General features: G+C 43.0%; 1 protein-coding gene across 6 annotated transcripts in view; it reads left to right on the top strand.

The window, feature by feature from the left end:
• The first annotated feature begins 5,094 nt into the window (after nucleotides 1–5,094).
• The window catches only part of ZC3H12C (zinc finger CCCH-type containing 12C), a 76,893-nt gene continuing 65,203 nt past the window's right edge, over nucleotides 5,095–16,784 (top strand). For 4 of the 6 annotated variants that reach the window (XM_059875079.1, XM_059875081.1, XM_059875082.1 and 1 more), the window contains exon 1: nucleotides 5,095–5,405. Coding sequence is in view for 1 of the 6 variants with exons in the window: in XM_002692971.5 (XP_002693017.2) it covers nucleotides 9,567–9,590 (24 nt within the window). In the remaining 5 variants the exon portion in view is untranslated. Of the gene's footprint in view, nucleotides 5,406–9,206; nucleotides 9,591–16,784 lie in introns of those variants that run through there. The other 2 variants (XM_059875080.1, XM_002692971.5) reach the window with 1 other exon arrangement.

Raw genomic sequence — 16,784 nt, forward strand, 5'->3', positions numbered from 1 at the left:
TTTGGACTCTGTGGGAGAGGGAGAGGGTGGGATGATTTGGGAGAATGGCATTGAAACATGTATAATATCATATATGAAACGAGTTGCCAGTCAAGGTTCGATGCACGATACTGGATGCTTGGGGCCGGTGCACTGGGACGACCCAGAGGGATGGTATGGGGAGGGAAGAGGGAGGAGGGTTCAGGATGGGGAACACGTATATACCTGTGGTGGATTTATGTTGATATATTGCAAAACCAATACAATATTGTAAAGTTTAAAAATAAAATAAAATTTAAAAAAAAGAAAAAAAAGTAGGAACTGCCAAAGACAGAAAATGCTCACTTTTTAAAATAGATGCTTGTAAAAATGACCCAGAAGGCCTAAACCTTCTCAGTAAACCTCAGGGGTCTACTGAGGACCAGAGGGAAAAAAACCAGAGGAAGTCATGTGATAACTGAAGAGCTAGAGAAACATTTTGGGGGAATACTGACTTTGTTTCAAATTAGGTAAATGTTTGAATCAAAGGAATGGTCGTGAGACACAGAAACAGATAAATGGCTGTACTGTATCCAAAACCATTAAAAGCCATCAGATAGCTCCAATCTTTAGTTCCTCTTTGCTTTTTGCCATTAGGGTAGTATCATCTGCATATCTGAGGTTGTTGATATTTCTCCTGTCATGCACAGATGTGAGAGGTGGGCCATAAAGAAGGTTGAGCGCCAAAAAATTGTTGCTTTTGAACTGTGGTGCTCGAGAAGACTCTTGAGAGCCCCTTGGACAGAAGGAGATCAAACCAGTCAACCCTAAAGGAAATCAACCCTGAATATTCATTGGAAGGACTGATGCTGAAGCTGAAGCTCCAGTAATTTGGCCACCTGATGTGAAGAGTCAACTCATTAGAAAAGACTCTGATGCTGGGATAGATTGAGGGCAGGAGGAGAAGGTTGAAGAGGACAGAGGATGAGATGGTTGGATGGCATCATCGACTCAATGGACATGAGTTTGAGCAAACTCTGGGAGATGGTGAAGGACAGGGATGCCTGGCATGCTGCAGTCCATGGAGTCACAAAGAGTCAGACATGACTTATCAACTGAACAACAATAAGCTCCAATCTATTTATCTTTTCAGCTTAGACAATCTCCTGCCTCTGCCTGTGGCACTTGCTTATGAGAAGACTCGAGCCACCTGACTGGACTCCTTGTTTCTGGCTCCTGGATGCTCTGGCTCCAGGGGATATTTATCCCCTGGAATGTCTACATTCAAACAAAAAAAGTGGACACTGTAAATGTTTCATTGATTTCTGCTCTAAGGTTTGTCGGGAGTACCTGGAACCTCCTTATTGTTGTAGTTGTTCAGTTATTCAGTCATGTCTGATTCTTTGTGACTCCATGGACCATGCCAGGCTTCCCTGGCCTTCACTCTTTCCTGGAGTTTGCTCAAACTCATGTCCACTGAGTTGATAATGCCATCCAACCATCTTATCCTCTGTCCTCATCCCCCTTCTCCTCCTGCCCTCAATGTTTCCCAGCATCAGCTGTTTTCCAGTGAGTCAGCTTTTCAATTCAGATGGCCAAAGCACTGGAGTTTCAGCTTCAGCATCAGTCCTTCCAATGAATATTTAGGGTTGATTTCCTTTAGGATTGACTGGTTTGATCTCCTTGCAGTCCAAGGGACTCTTAAGAGTTTTCGCCAACACCACAGTTCAAAAGCATCAATTTTTCATCACTCAGCCTTCTTTATGGTCCAACTCTCACATCTGTACATTACTACTGGAAAAACCATAGTTTTGACTATGCAAAACTTTGTCGGCACCTAGGGTAACTGTCTCTGTATCCCTCAGACCCCAGCATCTAGGCTCACTCACCAACCTAGATAGCATATGAAAAAGCAGAGACATTGCTTTGCCAACAAGGGTCTGTCTAGTCAAGGCTATGGTTTTTCCAGGGGTCATGTGTGGATGTGAGAGTTGGACTGTGAAGAAGGCTGAGTGCCGAAGAATTGATGCTTTTGAACTGTGGTGTTGGAGAAGACTCTTGAGAGTCCCTTGGACAGCAAGGAGATCCACCCAGTCCATTCTAAAGGAGATTAGTCCTGGGCGTTCATTGGAAGGACTGATGCTAAAGCTGAAAGTCCAATACTTTGGCCTCATGTGAAGAGTTGACTCATTGGAAAAAGACCCTGATGCTGGGAGGGATTGGGGGCAAGAAGAGAAGGGGATGACAGAGGATGAGATGGCTGGATGGCATCACCAACTAGATAGACATGAGTTTGAGTAGGCTCCGGGAGTTGGTGATGGTCAGGGAGGCCTGGCGTGCTGCAGTTCATGGGGTCACAAAGAGTCAGACACAACTGAGCAACTGAACTGAACTGAACCCCATCCTAGACTCTGAAGCCAATGTAGACTCTAAATCAAGGTGACCCCCACTTCAGCCACCCAACTCTCCAGTGGTACAGTGACTCGGCAGCAAGCTATTCTGTTTATAGTCCTGTTCTTTCTGTAAACTGCAGCCCTTAATTATGCAGCCGTCTCTTCTATTTTATTGTTGTGCTATTTGTTTGTTTAGGGAAATTTCTTTGTTTTCATTTGTTTGCTGGTTGGTTATGTTTCTTTTCCCTCTCCTTTTTTCAAGCCAAGCCCCTGCCTTGTTCCACTACTTCAGTAGTTGGTTCCTTGCCTTGTTCCTCCATGCTTAAGTATTTTTATAATTTCCCAATTGCTCTGAATTTGAATTCTGCTTTGCCCACTGTTTCAGATGTTGTTGTTGTTAATCTCTAAGTTGTATCCAACTCTTTTGCAACACTATGGACTACAGCCCAACAGGCTCTTCTGTCCATGGTATCCTCCAGGCAAGGATACTAGAGACTGTTGCCACTCCCTACTCCCTAGTAGGTAGGGATCTTTCCTACCCAGGGATTGAACCCACGTAAACCCATGTCTCCCTGCATTGGAGAAGGCAATGGCACCCCACTCCAATACTTTTGCCTGGAAAATCCCATGGACGGAGGAGCCTGGTAGGCTGCAGTCCATGGGGTCACTAGAGTCGGACACGACTGAGCGACTTCACTTTCACTTTTCACTTTGATGCATTGGAGAAGGAAATGGCAACCCACTCCAGTGTTCTTGCCTGGAGAATCCCAGGGATTGGGGAGCCTGGTGAGCTGCCGTCTATGGGGTCGCACAGAGTCGGACACAACTGAAGCGAGTTAGCAGTAGCAGCTCCCTGCATTGGCAGGCAAATTCTTTACTGCTGAGTCACCAGGGAAGCCCCACTCTTTCAAATACTGAAGCCCTAAAATTTGGTTCTCCTGGCTATATCTTTAGTGCTTTCTAAGAGATTAAGGCCTAAATAAGTAGTCACTAGCTAGAGAGTCACTGAGTGTATGGTCCCCAGTTCCACCAGTCTAGAACCAAGCCAGGTGCCTTCTACACACCAGGCATAGGAGAACTGAAGACACTGCAGTGAACAGAATAGACAGAGTTCCTGCTTTTGTGGAGCTTACATTCTGATGTGGAGATACATGGTAAAATGAATAAGCAAATACAATGATGATGAGTGTCATGGGAAAAAAAAAAACCCAAAATGTGCTTCATCTGCCCAGGCCTACTGTTGATTTACAATACCTATTGCTTATTATAGGAATTTTTCCTGCATCTGTTGATGAGAACTTCCCTTAGTTATTCAATTTCTATCAGAAATCTTCACAGAATCTGAGTTTGGAGCTTTTGACAACTACATTGTTTAAAAAAAAATGATCAGTGTTATTAATATTGTCTGGGAATCTTTTAGCAATTATGGGATCTCCCCTTCCACATGATCATAAGAATCTTCCCCTCTCCTGGGAAGCCCCAGACTCCACACGTGCAACTCACAGGACTCCCTCAACTTCCTCTTCTCTTTCTCTTCCTTTTCAACTATTTGAAAAAAATAATATCTGTTTATTTATAGAATCAAATAGAATGATGTGAATAGTAATGTGTGTGCTAAGTTGCTTCAGTCATGTCCAACTCTGTGAGATCCTATGGGCTGTAGCCCACCAGGCTCCTCTGTCCATGAGATTCTCCAGGAAAGAATACTGAAGTGGGTTGCCATGCCCTCCTCCAGTGGATCTTCCCTGGGGTAGTACACATCACCAATGAATGCAAACTTAAAATTTTTTTTCGGATAGCTAATTCAAGTACCCAATTCAAAATTCAAAAGCCATTATTGGGTGTAGAGTAAAAAGTGAGTCTCTCTTCCTCCCTTTCTTCCAAATCATCCAGTTTCCTTGTCCAAGATAATACTTACTAGTTTCTTATGTTTCCTCCCAGAGATTTTATATGCATATATAAGCAAACATATATTCTTTGTCTTTCACACAAATGATAGCATTCTATATACACTGGTTTTCCCTTACTGTTCCAATAAACAAAGGGTCTTGAAGTTTATTCCACACACACAGGACCACTTCACTCTCTTTCATAGGTGAATGGCATCCTATTATATGGCAACATTACAACTTATTTGAATAGTTTCCTATTAATGTACATTTAAGTTGATCCTAATTTTTTTGACTTTGCAAGTAATGCTGCAATTAGTAGTCTTGTGATTTAGCCTTTTAACATAAGATGTACTCTAACCTAGAAATTCCATAATTCTGTTTCCAACTCTTTCACTTCTGTACATTTGTAATTCTACATGCCTGCTTCCTTCTAAAACAACAGATGCTTGCAGAGGTGATGAGGATGCTTTTAGTACATTTGAAAATCCATGTTGAAATAGCAATTTTAAAACTTTTGGGCCAGATGAACTGCAATGATAGGTGTGGTCCCTGTCAAGATGGCAAAATGTCACCTTAGAAGTATTTCTTAAATGTTTGTTTTTTCAAAATTCCTATGTTGGTCAAATACGGTGAAATGAGTACAATCACACTGTCCAGCTCAGGTAGAATAATCACACAACTGTATGACACAAGCATATTAAAAATCTTGCTGTCTGACTTCCCACATGCTGAAAACAAGAGTCATGCTGCTGATATTGAATCCAGTGGTTACTCATCAAAAGAAAGAAGTCGTGGGATTGGCCAACAGACCATATCTCACACCCTCTAGTTTCCTTTCCCTAAGAACTCAGTATTAAAAAGCAACTCTAACCAGTCACTGTAGTATAAAGAAAAGAAGTGTTTTATCCTTCTGTGTCCATCTTACACAGATTATGTGCTGGGGAAGTGGCCGTTTAGAGTAATAACACTAAGGAAGCATTACATATCATGGGTTGTTGGAATTAACCAGAACTTCTCTGAAAGACATAAAAGAAACTGTGAATGAAAAGTCACAGTAGTCATCTGGATAGATGAAGCTCTTCCATCAGAGGAAATCAAGTGCTGGACAAAATGCTGGAGAAGAAGATGCATCCAACGGTCTAGTAACATCACTTCAACTAAGGTAAGTGTTTTGGCATAACTGATAAAGCAGGAGATGTGAGAACAAAGAAAATAATTCTCATCCCCACATGTAGCAGGGGATGAGAATATTCCTAAGGGCACCACTAGTAAAGCTCCAGATAGAACTAGAAGTAGTTTTCAGGGGTGTGTACCAGTTCTGAACCTGAAGGTGACCTATGGGCCATCACTTCTGAAGCTCCTAGAGGTCTTAGACAAGGTGACTGGGCATCTGGATGATGAGGCAGCCAAGTAAGGTGTGATGGGCTCCTGAAACTCCGTCTTTTTAGGTTCAAATATGAATCTCTGTGTGAGATCGTCTACCTGGGAGTACGTTTTAAAGAAGTTCTGCTGTTGCCACCATTCTTCCTCCCACCTTCTGCCTCCAACCTGTTCTTTCCAAATATTTGCTTTTAATTGATGAGACTGTCCCAAGTCTTTGCCTATTATGGATCCATAGCCTCTCAAATTCTTTAATTATATGCAATTCAAACTCACAATTCAAGGTCCAGGCTGCTTTTATAAAATACAAATGTGCAATCCAGCATTGATAATTAGCAAATGTGCCATATTTGCCTAATGCCTATTTTTGAAGTTTTAATATCAGACATTCAAAATTTGATCCTCAGTTTCACCATTTGCAAACTGAAAATTGTGGTCAGGTTTAATGATCTCTTAAGTTTTCTTTCATCAATCTGACATTCTCTGGAGCCATGAAATTTCTTTCCTTATATATCTTTTTTTCCTTTCAAGTAAATAGAACTTGGAGTAAAGAGAAGAGGAATTCCCTAAAGTTTATTTATCTCAGAGCCACAGAAGGATTGAAATATTCTTTGAACTCTGGTTTACGTAAGATGAACACCGTGGTTGGTTATTGTTATAATTGTGATCATATAAAACGTTCATACTTATTCTCTCTCAGTAGCAAATAAAAGCCTCACTAACCCAACTTTTTGCCTTTTCTAGATAAAGCTATGAAACACTTCCCCAAGTATATCTCCACTATTACCACAAACGCATGCCTAAACCCAAACTCCTCTAAACATGTGCTCAAAACAGTAGTTCCTCTATCCCCAGACTTCCCTTTTTTCCAGTCAGAGATATTACAGGTTTCATATTCATACTCCTAAGTCATTTTCGACTTCTCCTTTTTCTTAGGTTAGTCTCCATTAAGTGTATCCAATCATTTACAAAGTCTCAGTGATTTTCGTCACAATGTCTCACTAACTGGTTCCTTCATTCCCTCCCTCATGATTTCTTCATTCCCCTCTGTTCTCCCATTCTGACCTTCAAACTTGTTTCCCTGCGTCAATCCTTCCCCTTTCCAAACCATCCAGTAACCAATACAATATTGATTTTACTAAATTAGAAATGTTCTCCATGTTACCTTCTGTTCAAAACCCTTCACAGATCCCTCTGTGTATAAAGGCAACATGAGCTCAAACTCTCTCTGTCTCTCTCCCCATCTCTCTCTCTCTCCCTCTCTCATTTGTAAATCTCTGTGTAATTTGGCCCTACTTTCCCTTTCCAGCTTTTTTTAATCCCTATTTTTCAGATTTCCCTGGCATTCTATTTTTGCTTACGCTGTTTCACTCATATGCCCTTCCTTATCCTCTCTGCTTATCAAAGTACTATCCATCTTCATTACCCAGTTTAAATCTCCCCCTTTTGAAACCCTATCTTTCATCCATTCCAGTCTAAAGTGATTCCTCTATTAGTCTTCTGAACTTTCATTGCCTTTATTACCCATGACACATATTTAAAACTTAAAAATTATTTTGTCTTCTTTTAACTTTCATGTTTTTATCTCCCAACTACATAGTAAGGTAACTAAGGCTGGTTACTGTATCATTCACATAATGAGTCCTGAACTGTAGAGTTAAACTGCCTGTGTTTTAATCTTTGTACTGTTATTTACTGACCTTAACCTTGGTCTCAGTTTTCTCATTTGTGAAATGGAAACAGTGATAGTTATTCCCTCATAGGGGTTTTGTGGGTGCTATGTGAAAGAATATATGCAAAGTGCTCAGAATAGTGCCTGGAACATAGTGAACATTCACTAAATGTCTATTTTAATACTTCTTGCTATCTCTCACCTCCAAAGTACCTAATATAGTACACAATCATGCTAAATCAATATTGAGTGGAATTCAGTTGAGTCAATTGAGGGAAGTAAGATAGACTATGTGGGTGGTATTATTGTGGAGTAGGGGAACTTCCTGGCATCACTAAAATCATGTCACAGATGCCATCACTTACTATTGTCAGCAAGCCAGCCTCTTTCTAAGTCCCTGCCACTCCCTAATACTGCTCAAGAGACTTCTGAGGGTTTGGCTCAGAGAGCATGGAATGCTTTCCCAAGCATCCCTCCCTCACTGCCAATTCAAACTGACCTGGCTGCAGAGAGCAAGTTGCCAAACTTCCTAAGGCGGTACTAAAAATGTAGACCACAGAATTCACATATGCCCCCAAAGAGGCCTGCTGGTCTACTATTTCAGTTACTAGGCCCCAAGACTTGGCCTACTGTAGCGGAAAGCAGACTCAGTGAGATGCTCGCCTTTCCTCTTGCAGTGTCATTGTGCCATGAACACCAGCCAGCAGATCACTCTCAGCTGGGACCCCCGTATCCTCCATAGCTAGAGTAACAGATGCTGGCCAAAGAGGTGGAGGCATCTGTACTGCTCACCTGAGCCATAAAAACAGGGTTTTTTTTTTAAATACAGAAACTGGAAAGTGTGAACCCCACTAAGCATCACAGATATCACTACCATTAAGCAGCCCAATCAGATTCAGCAGAACCCAGGCTTAAAGCGAGTATGCCCCTACTGAAAACAATTCAGAGAGGCAAGAAATAATTTTGTTAAAAGGTGAATAGTGTGATCAAAAGTGTGATTCAAGGTCCCCTGAAACAAATATGTGCTTTCGATGAAGACGGACCTGGATCCCTCCTATGCAAGGAGGGTCAGTCTTCTGTAGGAAAAAGGGGATTATAACACCTAGCTCAGGTGGCTGTGGTGACACTTAAATGAGATAAGGCACTTAAAGCAGCTGCCTGGTCTGTGACCCCTGGGAGGGGCACAATTCAGGGAGACAATTCCCTCTCCCTCTGAAAGTACAGGCATCCTGCCCAAGGCTAGGAGTGAGGCGTTAGGAGACAATTCCACAGGCAGGTGAGTGAGACGATTTGAACATTGCTGAAACGCTGGCCTAGGTTGTGCTGGATGTTGGACATTCCGCAGAAGTAGAAAGGCCCGATGCGCTCAGCGCTATCACACTCGGAACTCCCACCTCGGTGCTGTCTCCTCCCAACCTCCGGAAAGAGATCTGGATTCAACCTGGCTTTCGCCTCCATTTTGACATGTTGCCACTTCAGCAGGGCCAGTTTCCTTACTGCAAGAAGTTCTTCCCCTGGGTGAAATCCCAACAGCTTCGTTTGTTTATTAATAAATTCCCTTATTGGTCTTGCTAATACCAGGTGTGGTTTTTTTTCCCCCTCATTACGGAATACCGATAATAAGCAAACAAGCACGGGAAAAGGAAGACAGCGATTCCCTTGGCCGCCCAGGGAATGATCTGTGTTATTGCTGGGTGGAGGAGGTGTAACCGAGCCGAGGGGCGCCTGCACGGCCCGGGCAGGGGGGAGCGGGGCGGGGAGGTCGGGACCCCCGGGCTGGGCGCGAGGCGAGGCGGCGCGGGAACCTCGGGCGGCCGCAGTGGCCCGGTCGAGCCCGACAGGTTCCAGCAGCTCCCCTCACCCCTCTCCACGCCTCCCGGGTTTTCCCCTGGGCTTGGGGTTTCCTGTTTCAGTTCTCGGTGATCTCCAGCAGCAGGTGCTGGTTTGCCAAGCTCGGCTCCCGACGAAGCGAAGGAGAAGGAAAAAGAGGAAAGGGGAGGAGGAAGCGGCGGCGCAGCGGCTGCGGCTGCGGCTGCGGGCGGGCGGGCGAGGAGCGAACCGGCCACGGGCAAGACTGGCTCGCCCTCCTCTCGGAGCGGCGGCGCGGGCGGCGGGCCGAGCCGGGGCCCCGGCGGGTGGCCGGCGGGCGGGCGGGCGGCAATGGGGGAGCCTCCCGCTCGCCCGGCGCCCTAGCGGCGGCCTGGGGCTGAAGGAGAGGCGGCCGCCCGCCAGCGGGTCCTGGGGCGGCCCCGGCTTCCCGGGCATGTGGTGATGGCCGATGAGGAGAGGCTGCAAGTAGGTTGAGCAACAGAGCTGGGCGCGCGCGTGGCGGGTGGGGTGCGCGTGGGGCCGGCCGGGGGAAGGGGCGCAGGGGCCGCGGGCGGGCGAGGCGCCGAGCCGGCAGGGCCGAGGTGGCTGCTGTCGCTGCGGGCCCCGCCGCGGCCGCGCGCCTCTCCCTCGCCGGGTCGGCCCTGCCGGGTAGCGGCCCCCAGGTTTGTCCCTCGGGAATGGGGCGGAGGGGCGGACCGCGCCGACCGTGGCCCTCCTGGGGGAGCCGGGCGGCGGGAGGGCTGCGGGCCGGGAGGCCGCGCCCGAGCGTTGGGCGGAGGGGCCGGGACCCGGGGCGGCCGCGCCGGCTCAGCTCCAGGCCCAGGGAGGCCCTGGTCCCGGGAGGTCGAGTCCCTGCGCCCCGGCCGTTCCCGGGGCTCGGACGGGGTCGAGGGGAAAGCCCGGCGCATCCTCCCCCCGTGGGTAGAGCCGGCCCCACCGGGGATGTCGGGCGAGATGAGGCCGGTCTGCCCGACCCCCGAGGCCTAGGGCTCTGGTCCACTCCCAGCCGAATATGGAAGCGGGCCCGGGCGTCCCGGATGGACAGGGACCCACAGCCCGTCTCCTGGAGCTCGGACCCGGAGCGCCCGTGGGGTGAGGCGGCATCCGACCGCTCAGATCCAGCCCCAGCCATTCGATTTTTATTATCCGTCGGTCCAGCCAAACTGCCGCCCCCAGGCGGGCCGTGGCGAAATCCCCTCTGTCCTCCCATCCCGCCTGCACCCCTAACCCCTCAATCTCCAGACGAATTCTCATTTTCGCCCTGCGCTCATTCAGCTGGACCGGTTCCCACGTTAAACTCCCGACAAAGAGGTGTTAAAGATGTAACTCGGAGAAATGAATCCTGCTTTTCTTCCCTTAACTGCCTCGTCCTTACCCCCTTGAGGTCCTTAAAAACAGCCTAAAGCTTCCAAGGACTGATTACTCTAACTGGGTATCTTGCCGTTTGGGTAACGGTTAACAATTCTGGTTTGTGATAGATACAGGGATGAAATACTAATCCAGATTTAGGGAAAGTTTTCCTATTGGTTGCAAGATTGTGTTGGAATATCCCCATGCCCATGATACGCTTATTGATTCAGGTTTATTTAATTTAATTTTTTTAAAATCATCTTAGAATAGTTGCAGAGATACTTGGGCCTCGGTATATTTAGAAATTTGAGAAAGTTCATCAGTTCTCTTATTTCCTCATTTAGTTTTTCTAATGCATATTGTAAACGGAAAACAGTGAAAAGACTCATATAAGTTTTGGATTTTATTAAAATCACAAGGAATATAATGTGTTATATATTTTTTAAAGTCAATATATTTAGGGTATGAGGGTATGACTTTCATTTACTTAATCACATATTCAATATTAGTAGCAGTTTCTCAATTTTGGTGTTATCTGTTATTTGAATATAAGTATAGCTTCACCAAGTATTTGTAAAATTGTCTTTCTGTTGATAACCCCAGGAAGATTATTTCAGACTTGCCTCTCTGTTCACCTCTTTTCCAGTTTGGCATTCTGATTTTAAATTACCTTAATCTGTCTACTTGAAGGTACCCTACAAATCAGAATGGACTAGTAACTGACTATGTATCTATAATTTCAAATGTTTGAGTATTTTATTTAGTTTAAAAATTCATTTTACTTTCAAAGTAAGTTACATTTCTACCTCCAGCATCACACAAATACTTAAACACTACATGTAAAGTAAAATGAACTTTTAAACAAAACAACAAAAAAGAGGCCACTTTTTTTAACCTGCTTTTAAAAATGAAAGTCTAATGAAATTAGTTTATTATAATGGAAAATATTAAAAGATAGGAAACAGAAACTTGGAGTGTTTGTATGCTGATGGAAGTTTTTATTAGTCATTTCCTTTTACTACATTTTTGTTTTAATTACTGGACTAATAAAAGTATCCTATTTTATGTTACTGGCTTCTCTGAAGTTATGTTTTCATGGATTATATCTGCCAAATTGGACCCCAGGTGTTCAGTGGATATCACAACTGAGCAACTGTATTTTGGATCTGATGGCATAAAGATAATTTTCAGGTCTGTGATGAGATAGCAGTTCTCTAACTTTGCTTTGGTTTTTATAGCTAACATAATAATAGCTATTGAGGAGTTGGACATGACTGGGTGACTGAACAACAATTATGCACAGATATGCCAATGTCATGCTTATCCTTTGTTTTTATTATTTTCATTCTGCAGATGAGGAAACTGAGACTGAAAGTTTAAGTAACTTGCCCAGCCTAGTAAATTGCAGAAGGGAGTTTGAACCCCTGAGTCTGACTTTGAAAGTCATCCCTTAACTACCGGGCAGCTCTGCCTTCCTGTGATACTGTTTTTTAGTTTGTCCTTTAAACTGTGTGTTATTGTGTGTTTGTATGTTGATAAATATAGTTTGAAAATGTAAAGATGTATGATAATTCTTATGCCCAGTGAACTAGCATCAAGTAAAACCCATAAGCAGATGTCTGAACATTCAAAGCATTCTGCCTTTAAGATAAATTATCAAATCTCTAAAGGTGGATAGGGAATAAAAATCCCAAGATCTTCCTGCTTGCCTGGAATATTCTTCCTCTAGTCCCTCTCACCTTTTGCCTGGTTCACAGCGCATTACTCAGGCCTCAGCTTAGATCTCACTTGGTTTACACCATTGTAGGTTAAGATTGATAATAGTAGGTGACACTGTGCCAAGCACTGTTTTAAGTGCTGTACATACATTAATGCATCTAATACTTACTGCACTCCTATGAAGAAGTATTTCAGTACTTTTTTTTTTTTCTTTTCTGATGAGGAAACCAAACTAACTTGTGTTTAAATAACTTACTAGAGGTCTCACAGTTAATAATGACAGAGCAAGTGTTCCAACCAGTTGGATTATTTGGTTCAAGTTGGCTGAGAACCAAATATTAAGGTCTCTTTAACTTAATACATGTTAATAAATATATCTATCATTGTGAGATTTAAACTACATAATGGCATCATCTCAGAGGTTTGGTTCTAAAAAGGTGTATCTTTTTCTTGTATAATTGGAATTAACACTGTTTATAGAGCTTGGTGCTCCATTTTTCCATCCCCATTTAACATGCACTAAGGATTTTCTCATGAGCGTAAAAATAGTTCAAACATTTTCTTCCCAAGAACCTATTTTATGTAATCATTCTCCTATTTCAGTATTTGTTACTCCCTAATATTTTAATGGCTTCCCAGGTAGCACAGTGGTAAGGAATCCACATGCCAGTCCAGGAGACACAAGAGACTCAGGTTCAAGCCCTGGTTTGGGACGATTCCCTGGAGCAGGAAATGGCAACCCACTCTGGTATTCTTGCCTGGAAAATTCCATGGACAGAGGAGCCTGGCAGGCTACAATTCATAGGGTTGCAAAGAGTCGGACACTACTGAGCAACTGAGCACACACAATATTTTAATATCATATTGAGTTGAATATCATAGTAAAATTTTTTCTACATCTGTGTTCTTAGGATGAATTTGTAGAAGTAATGATCAAAGAGAATAAACTTTAAGGTCTTTGATGATGAAAAAGTTTTCCAGGAAAGCTGATTGATATGTACACTCATTAGCAAAGAGAGAGCTGATTGCATTCCATGTATGAATGCACTATTAACTTAAAAATTTGGCAGTTTGCTAGAAGAGCGTTAGCACAATTTTAAGCTGGTTTTTGTTCTACTTATATTTTAAGATATTAAAGTAGAGCAGGTTGATTAAGGAAAAAAGCAGAGAAAAGTAAAACCACCTGAAATTTTATCCATAAATAGCTTCTGCAAATATTTTGATAAACACTCTCCTATTTTTTGTATTGCTGTATTTACATGTTACAGAATTTTTACTTGGGTTTTAAATTGAAAACACAAGTGCGGGGAGCGAGCTCCGCCTCTGGCAAAGGTCATGAGGAAGGAGGCTTGGCACACGCAAAGGCGGGATCAAGCCTCAGGAGTCTCCCTGGAAATTCTCGAGCAATCTACCCCCAAAACCAGAGTCTGCCTACTTTCTGCTTTGTGCTTTCACCTACACCTCTGACTTTACGGGGGGCTGTCCCCCACGACCTCTCTGAAAAAAGAGTTAGCTTACAGCTCCAGTTAATAATTCCTGGGTGTGACAGTGTTTAACCTACAAACTCCTTTGGAAATCCTCTAGCCTGCCTGAATAGGTTTTTCCGGCCACATGTGATTGTTCAGAGCCTCCCAACTGTGAGAGGCAGGAGATGTTCTAAACTGTCTAAACACAGATTCTTTTGAGTAGTTAAAAGATTGATTAGAAATTGTATTGGTGAAGGGATTTTCACTTGTTGAGCCAATGTTTGCTGCTAAGTTTCCATATCCCTTACCTGCTGTGTCCCTGGCAGTGTATTGATTAATATAGTTGGTGTAAGTAGTAGCTTTAATGTTTGTAACCTGGGACCCTTGAATTAATTCTTTTTCTTGTTATAGCCCACCACACCTTTGCTCTGTAGGAATGCAACTTTATCTAATGCTTTTTGGAGGCTGGCGCCTGACTTTAGAATAATCACCTTTAGAGAAAAAGGCCTCCGGGCCAGAAGATGATGCAAATCACCTAAACTTTTGCATATGATAAGTTTGCAGGAAGAAAGCCTGGCTTACTGCACGACTCTACCCCTTCCCCCATTATCCTCTATGCATAACTTAAGGTATAAAAACTACTTTGGAAAATAAAGTGTGGGCCTTGTTCACCGAAACTTGGTCTCACCATGTCGTTCTTTCTCTTACCTTCTGGCTGAATTATTCAGCCTCTTTTCTCCACTGAATTTCCTCACTGAGCTATCCTTATTTCAGCCTCTTTTCTTCACTGAATTTTCCTACTGAGCTATCCTCATTCTATTACTCTTTATATCCTTAATTAACATTTAATTAAGCAATTGTTTCCTGATCTTCGCCTACGCCGTCTCTCCTTCGAATACCCTGGTTCAGCCGGGGCTAGTCCCCGGCACACAAGCATTTTCTAATCCCCCATCTTTAGGTGAAATGATTTATTTATTCTCCTGTGTTTTCAAAATTCTGTGAATCCGTCTATCGCACTTGCATAGTTGGTGATAGTTAGCTATTTCATTTTTATTCCTTTTTTGCTTTCTGTGCCTGTTATTTCCATCTATAAAACAACAGAAAAATACTAGCTCAAACCTAAATCTGTCATCAGGATGAACAGTCATACAAAATGTTTATAGCTGTACCCTATACTTTGTCTAGGATCTTCTTTATCTTATTTGGAGTCTTTAGGCTCCTCAAGGGCCAGGACTCTGGGCTGTTGTTTTATCCCAAGTCTTCTACTCACCTCATAGATACTTCATGAATGTTAAAGGCCACAGAGTATGCTCTTTAAATGGATCTGCTGAGATGTGGTAGGATGAACAAAAGCCAGGAAATGGTTAAGAGATGATCGTAATAATCAGTGCAGAGCAAATAACACAATTGGTATACCCAACATTTTAAAATTAACTTAAAATGTATAATGTCATTTCTTGAGTGGCCGTATACATTTGCCCTATAAAAATATAATGAGCCTTATCTACCCCACTTAGCTGGGAAAGGTTATTATAAAAGTGAATTTCTAAAAGTTAGTCTTAAGATCTTCCAAGAGCAAAATGTTTTAACTTTTAAATAGAAAAATTTATACCCATAAATTATATTTTTCTGCCTTCAAGTCATATAGCCTTTAAGTTTACTTACTGTAAAACATAATAATAGCCAATATTTATTGGGCACTAATTTATGGCAGGTACAGTATTAAGCACTTTACTTCTATTATCTAATTTAGTTTTACATCAACTGTATAAAGTTTATACTGTTGTTTTGCCTATCTTCCAGGTGATGGAATAGAAGTTATCAAGATTTCTGATTTATCCTAACTAAACAGCAGTGCTTGTTTAGCTTTATTATTATTATTATTAATGATGATCAGGACAGCAGAATTCAATGATTTCTGTTGATTTATAGCAGTGATTTTTGGTCTTCTTTCCTTGTTGACGTTGTCACTTCCTCTAATTTGAAGCAGATAACTGCTATGGACTGTGAAGCTGAATGACAACAGCTAATATTATGGCTAAAATAAAAGTATTTTAGGTAACAATTAAAGGCCTGTAGGACTCTCAGACTGCCTAGGTTGGCAAACTGAGAGACTTTACTTTGAAAGAGAGCAGTTGGACCCCTGATGGTAGCTAGTGCGTGCATGCTAACTGGCCTCAGCCGAATTCAACTCTGAAACCCTATAGACTGTAGCCCGCCAGGCTCCTCTGTCCATGGGATTCTCCAGGCAAGAATACTGGAGTGGGTGGCCATGCCCTCTTCCAGGGGATCTTCCCCACCCAGGGTCAAACCCACTGTCTTCCTCCGGCTCCTGCATTGCAGGCAGATTCTTTACCGCTGAGCCACTGGGGAAGCCAACATCAGCTAGACCTGGGTTTAAATCCCAGCTCTGTCCTTTACTGGCTGTGACCCTAGACAGAACTCAGTTTCTCTTTGATTTCTTGTTCAGTACTTTGCAAGTTGTTTTTACTAATTCAAGCTAATGAGTGTAAAAGTGTCCAGAACATAGAAGACACTTAATGTTATTATAAAATGATATAGCAGTATTCACTGAATTGATTAGACAGATTTTGTTTTGTTTTTCTGTCTACTTATTCACTGACTCTTGTGTTCTGAGTAATTGAGATTACCAGATTAAAAAATATTTGTAAAATCAAATTTACTGCTTTTAATATGTCAGTTTACATTTTGGATTTTTCAAAGTGGAAGTCGCTCAGTCATGTCCAACTCTTTGGGACCCTGGAATTCTCTAGGCCAGAATACAGGACTGGGTAGCCTTTCCCTTCTCCAAGGGAGCTTCCTAACCCAGGGATCGAAGCCAGGTCTCCCGCATTGCAGGCAGATTCTTTACCAACTGAGCCACAGGGGAAATGCAAGAATACTAGAGTGGGTAACCTATCCTTTCTCCAGGGGATCTTCCCGACCCAGGAATTGAACTGGGATCGCCTGCATTGCAGGCAGATTCTTTACCAACTGAGCTCTTCGGGAAGCCCTACATTTTTCAAAGGACTCTCAAATTTGTTACCTCCTGTCTTTTAGGGTGAAGCTAAAATTAGTTTCTGTTCTTTGTTCTTAGTCATCTCTACTCATTTCCTATTCAAAA

Source organism: Bos taurus, chromosome 15 (genome assembly GCF_002263795.3).
Source record: "Bos taurus isolate L1 Dominette 01449 registration number 42190680 breed Hereford chromosome 15, ARS-UCD2.0, whole genome shotgun sequence".
NCBI classification, from domain to species: Eukaryota; Metazoa; Chordata; class Mammalia; order Artiodactyla; family Bovidae; genus Bos; species Bos taurus.